This window comes from Cupressus sempervirens, chromosome 10 (assembly GCF_028749045.1).
Source record: "Cupressus sempervirens isolate cs-2001-9-10 chromosome 10, ASM2874904v1, whole genome shotgun sequence".
In the NCBI taxonomy this organism is placed as follows: Eukaryota; Viridiplantae; Streptophyta; class Pinopsida; order Cupressales; family Cupressaceae; genus Cupressus; species Cupressus sempervirens.
In genome coordinates, this window is record NC_143127.1 from 97136195 (window position 1) to 97143035 (window position 6841).

General features: G+C 32.3%; 1 protein-coding gene across 1 annotated transcript; it reads left to right on the top strand.

Moving 5' to 3' along the window:
* The first annotated feature begins 1914 nt into the window (after nt 1-1914).
* On the top strand, nt 1915-4898 carry LOC149532752 (putative anthocyanidin reductase). Its single transcript, XM_089804780.1, has 6 exons — nt 1915-2044; nt 2298-2464; nt 2593-2796; nt 3024-3183; nt 4411-4630; nt 4745-4898. The coding sequence occupies exons 1-6, from the start codon at nt 1915-1917 to the stop codon at nt 4896-4898; spliced, it is 1035 nt and encodes a 344-aa protein (XP_089660906.1).
* The last annotated feature ends 1943 nt before the right edge of the window (nt 4899-6841 follow it).

The following is a 6841-nucleotide window of genomic DNA, read 5'->3' on the forward strand; positions in this document are numbered from 1 at the left end:
ATTTAGAAAGTGGTTGCGAAGTGTCACCTTCTTACATGTGAGCATCCATTAGCTATCTTAGGAAGATACTTTTCTATCTTTAGTCTGATAGATGGTTGCTCCTCATTGGTTGGTGTTGCCACCTCCTCCCTCTTCCTTGCCTATATAAGCATGCTACCTGGCTTGTATTTGGTATCGATTTCTTTTGCATCCTCTGAATGCTATTTTGCTTCCAGTATAAATGCAATACTCTCTTGGAGACTAACTCTATGTTGTTATTCTGATTTTATATCATTTGCATTCATAGTTTAGATATCTATTCTTTGCACTAGTTTTTTGGGTTATCAATCTTTTCAGATTCTAACAGAAAGAACTTGGAAAGATAACATATACTATATGATTTACAAGATAGAATATTTTAGATATATTCAATAAATAAATGTGATTTTGAATACTAGATTCAAGTGTTAAATAGATGTTCTATAACTATACATTATCTCTAACACAATTACATATGTTAAGGGATTTAGACTAATCGAATCATCAAATCACTATAATCACATATTTGATAGTGTATCATAAACTCTTATTACAAACGTAAGCAACAATAGTGTTGATGTTTATGATTTCAAGGTGTTAACTATTTCATTAATTTTGTTTTCTAATCTCTGTGTAACTATTTAAATTTTGGTTTGTCAAGAAATTTGTATAGTAGATTGTAATCAAGGAGTATTTACACATGAAACTTATGGTTATAACATAAACTTGTTTAGAGGTCATTTTTATATGTAAGGGATAGACCTATCATATGTGAACATTTGTGGTCTTCTACTATCATTTCTCATTATCTAATGCTCCTATACCCTAGAGCTTATACCCTTTTGTCAAAAAATACCTTCAACCACTTTCAAATTTGAACTATAACTTCTTGACCATTTACCATACCACCAATATTATTAAGTTTTGAGTTGAATCCAATCCCTTTCTTTTACTATTATATTTCTTGTTATTCTAAGTTATGTATGTATAATTCTATGTCCTAACTTATATCACTCACTCAAAAGAAAATAGAAAAAACATGTTTCTAGAATTATGACGAGTAAACATATTTATTTATAGAAACAAAATATATAATTGTATAATTATATTATACAATAGTACTGCCGTTCTTATCTAATATTATAAAAAATAAAAATGATAAGACTTATTTTTTCCTTTACTTTTTCTTACTATTTTTATATTTAATAACAAATCTTAAAAGATCTTTAAAATAGAATTATAACGAGTATGCATATTTATTTATAGAAACAAAATATATAATTGTATAATTATATTATACAATAGTATTGTCGTTCTTATCTAACATCATAAAAAAAATAAAAATGATGAAACTTATTTTTTCCTTTACTTTTTCTTACTATTTTTATATTTAATAGCAAATCTTAAAAGATCTTTAAAATTTCCAATCTTTAATGATGAATCTTAAAGATCATTTAAATTTCGAATCGTCTACATAATTGTTTTTATAAAATATAATATTCAGCCAAAAAAGGCAGCCTAAGTGTACACACATTAGGATATATTTGTTTGAGATAAGTACAAACGCTAGAATCGAGAGAGATTATATTTGACTCGCATGTTTGACTAGGGGAAAAATAAAAATAGTACGTTCATTGTCCACTTTAGGTTTGTTTGATTCATTTGGAAGGTTATGGAAGTTGCTCGTTCATATAAAAAGGAGCAGTTGAAAAATAAAATATTGTGATGGTTGCAGGAATCATGGTGAACAACCATCTTTCTCCGTGTATTAGTTTCTACTTCACCACCTATTTATACATATTGCACCTCATGGCAGGCTTCACTCAAACATATTCATTCTTTCTTTCTTTCTTTTCTTATAGAGAGAATAGAGAAGAGAAGAATTATTAGATCAAAATGGTGGGATATGAAATACAATGCAGGCAGAAAGTATGTGTAACAGCAGCAGGTGGATTCATAGCCTCACGCCTTGTCAAAAATCTACTGGATAAAGGATACATAGTTAATGCTACCTGTAGAGATCCTGGTATGTTATACAGACCATTTATATCATAAATGTCAGTATACTTTGTTGTAGATCTCACTTATAATTTCTATAATGTAAATTTTACAATATCATAAAGTTCTTAAAAATCTTTGATATCATCCGAGATCTCTATATAATGAGTTATTGTAATTCATTTCTCAATTGATTCTTGATCATTTGATGAAGAAGTTCATGATTCTCATAAATAAGTCAATAATTTTTTTATTGTTTATACTTTGGGTTAATAATGCAGATAACCCAAGTAAAAGTAGCCATCTTTTAAACCTTCCTGGGGCAAAAGAGAGGCTCCACATCTTCAAGGCTGACTTGTTTGAGCCAAATAGCTTTGATTCAGCCATTCAAGGCTGTGATTTTGTCATTAACATGGCCACATCTCTAGACTATTCTAGGGATGCTGAGGTAATCATTTATTATCATTCAAGTTCTACATATCATCTCGCAAGTCAAATTTGTTTGTGAATTCTATCAAATTTATGCTGTAAAATTGGCATTTGAATGTGATAAGTTGCTTGGTGTACTTTATGTAGAGTGGTTTTATCCAACCCACCATTGATGGAACTCTTGATATTGTAAGAGCTTGCAAGAAAGCAAAAACAGTGAGGCGTGTGATCCACACTTCATCTATTACAGCAGCCACCCCAATAAATGAGAAGGGCGAATTTAAAGACTGCCTTGATGAAACATGCTGGACTCCCGTTAACTTTATGAGAAGGGAAAAACCCAAATGCTGGGTACCTAGCTAACATTCAGCTTAATTTTTCTTTTTCAATATTTGAAATTAGTAGATTTCTATGTTTTTTGGGGAAGTGGTTATCTAATTGTTATGATGTACTAATCATGAATAGGTTATGGTATATGGATAGTCAATAATTTATAGTCGGTACATTGTATAAGTTGGATAGTCAGTTTCATAATTTTAATATTCCTAATTTTAGCTGCATATGGCGTAATGATCCAGATGTATTATGTGGCAAAGACATTAGCAGAGCAGGCAGCTCTTCAATATGGTGCAGATAACGAGATAGAAGTGGTGACATTGTTGGTAGCTCTTGTGGCTGGTCCTTCCATCACTCCAACCTTATCCAGTAGTGCTCTAATAACTTTAGCACCTATCACAGGTAAAAATCAGTATCGATAGATCTTTGGTTTTAAAGTTTTGTATCATAAATTTCTAAGATTTCTATATAATAAGATAATTGTAACATATTTGTTATATTATTTTATTTAATCTTTGATCATTTGACTAAGAAACGCTTGTAATTTTTAAAATCATTAATAGAACAATTTTATGTATTCTTAGATTTTAGAATCACTAGAACAATTTTATTTATTCTTAGATTTCATATTTCTTTCATTTGATATTAGAGTTTCATGATATAAAGTTCAGTTAGAAAGTAGATCTAAAAAAATAACGAAAATAAATCTTGATAATCTATCAAGTTTAAAATCACCTCAAATGATGTAAATACCTTCATTTGTGAGAAGTAAAGAAGCTAATTCTCATCTCTAGAATTGTTAGGAGATTGTGAGCCATATGGAACGAAGATATTGCTAAAAGATTGATAAATCCAATTATCATTTTTGTTGCTAAATTTGAAGTAATAGGAAGATTACAAATTTTAAAAAGTAGATATGTATGAAGAAGAATGCAGATATTACTAAATCTATAGAAATTAATTTAAGCCACTAAAATGAAGTTCTATGAGCAAGTTAGATTTCAGTCATAGAAAATGATTTTTATTTTTAATTTTAAAAATATTAAATCTCTCTAGAGAAAGATATAAAGCCTAAATAAACCTGTCGTTATAATAGTTAGGTAAAAAGCAACTAAAAAAGAGTTTGCCATATCATGGTAGGAGAGAAGCTTGTACAAGTCTTTGTTAAAATTAAATATGTCATATATGATCTTGAGAGAAGATTTGATATCTTTGTTAAAATTAAATACGTCATATATGATCTTGAGAGAAGATTTGATATCTTTGTTAAAATTAAATACGTCATATATGATCTTGAGAGAAGATTTGATATCTTTGTTAAAATTAAATACGTCATATATGATCTTGAGAGAAGATTTGATATCTTTGTTAATCATCTTAGTTTTACTTGTACTATTGATTAGTTGAAGTCTACATTCAAACACTCACTTGATGTGAAAGTTATAAAAGGACATATTTAGATTACTAGATTAAACTCTCAATTCTTCTCCATAAAAGAAAATAATAGAACTTGAAGTAACAACGAATATATTATCATTAACATCCATCACTTAAATAGAAGATTTGATTAGTACAATTGTAATGCCCTCCTCTATGATTTAGATGGCTTACTCTATTTTATGATTTCAGGCAACCAAGAATGTTGTGAGACCTTGACATCATTTCAATCCTTGATGGGCTCCGTCCCATTGGTCCACGTGGAGGACGTATGCAACGCTCACATGATGTTGATGGAGCACCCATCTGCATGGGGTCGCTATGTGTGCTGTTCAGATGCTCCCCTCATTGCTGACATGGCAGATTTCTTTCGTAAACTCTATCCAGAAATTCCCATTATTGGGGAATTTGAGTAAGTAAATTAAACTCATTCACAACTTTATTTCCTACTGAATTCATTCACAGTACTATTTTGATATGAAATGGGTGTGTATTGATATTGTTCTTGTTTTATATGCGTTTGTAGAGAGAGAATGGTGGATCAAGAAGAGCAGTTGCCCAGAGAGGCTGTGAGAATTGTCTCCAGTAGATTAAGTGAATTAGGTTTCCGTTACAAGTATGGGGTGGAGGAAATAATCAGTCACACAGTTGAATGGGCCAAGAAAATGCGAGTGTTGTGACCAAGCACTGAAAGTTAATAACTCCTATGGATTTAATGTTTGTCTCTGTTTAACACTTTGAAGAATAATTATTATAGAAGAATTGAAAGTGAGGATACTATCAATGGTTACGGCGAAGGCCTATCATATTCATGTGGATGAAACATATTTTACTGAAAAAAATTATTTATTGTTTGTGGCATAGAAAATATATACATAATACATAAATAGATAGATTAAGTGTGAGTATGTTTTTTATTTAGTTGCATATTATATTTTTCCTAAATCAGTAAAAGCTGAAGTCCAGGATTGTACTACTAACAAAAGACAATCTGTAGGTCTAGAGAGAGAACTAATATGTTTGTACGAAAATCCTACTCAGAGCTTTCACAAATAGATAACGTTCAATACGTGAGAAAGAAAAATTTCCCCTAATCTATATTTCCTAGAATCAAAATAATCCTATTTAAAAAAAGTCTTACCAAAATTTTATATGCCTAGTTGTGTCAACAAATAGCTCAACTTCATCCTTCTGAACTTTCATCATTCTACTAAAATTATTCTGGAGCTTCCTCCCAATCTCATGCTTTTGTGGCTTACCTTCCTTTCTTTACATTATGAGTGTCAAAGTATATATGTCACTATACGCTTCCACAACCTTGTCATGACAATCTTCCCCTTTGTCCTTGGCCTTAGTTTTGCTCTGTTATTTATCTCTAGTTTCAAGCAAGGAAGGAGAGAAAGTTCTTCCTCTAAGAGATAATTCATCCACAACTCTAATCTTGTAGACTGTTTCAAACTTATCCATCTAGATAACAGTTCTACGTTTCTCGCTATTACTAGTCTATGGTTATAAAACACCCTTCTGTTCCCATTGGTAGAATAGGCCTCTTCTTATTCCACTGAATGCCCAGCCCCATCTTTAGAGACATAATCCTTAGGACAAGGCACTTGTAATGCGTCCACATTCTTCATATCCCTCTCCATATCACCTAATAAATTATTATCAAACATTCTTCTTCAACTTACATGAGATTTACTTGTAGAGTTTGGGGCCGTAAAGACCATAGATGAACATTTTCCCCACTCTACTTAATGATTGTTCTCGCATGGAATGTGAGGGGGTTGAATAGCATCCCCAAACAAAAAGCTATTCATGAGCTGGTGGCTGGTCATTCTCCAAATATCCTTTGTATCCAAGAAACCAAGCTTTCAGTGGACTTCATGTTTAGATGTGCTCCTAAAATTTGGTTTTTGGGGCAATGTCAATGTGTTGGTATTTTGGGTAGCTCTGGTGGTCTTGCCATTTGTTGGGATCCTAGGAAATTTATGCCACTCTACTATGTCTCTTGCCACTTGACTCTCTCAATGGTGGCCTCTTCTTTGGAATCTGGAGAGATGAGAGATGATTCTTGTTACTAATGTATATGCCCCTATTGATTTCCCTGGCAAGATTAAGCTCTAGGCACATATTAGGCATGCCAAAAGCTGTCACCCATTCTTGCCTTGGATTGTGGTTGTGGATTTCAACTCTGTCATTAGTCTGGACGAGAAGCAGGGTGGGCTGGCTCACTTGGGTCCTTCTTCTGAGCTTCTTCAAGAAAATATAGATCTTTTACATCTCTCTGATGTCAAACCTCTTAATGGGCTCTTTACTTGGAACAATAGAAGGGTTGGAGATGATGCCATTTCAAAATGCTTTGACAGGTTCCTGGTTTCTTGCTTTTGGAATTGTGGCTCTCTTTCTCTCTCTTCTAAAATTCTTGATTGGAGAGGTCTGACCACTGGCCTATCAAACTCATGGCTAGTTATGTTGCTGTCCCCAAGAAGCCCCCCTTTAAGTTCCAGTTGATGTGGCTTTGAGACTCTTCTCTCCATGATTTAATGGCTCATTGTTGGAGATAGGGAGGCCCTACCTATGACACTGATATGTTCTCCTTCTCTAACAAAATATAGTATGTAAA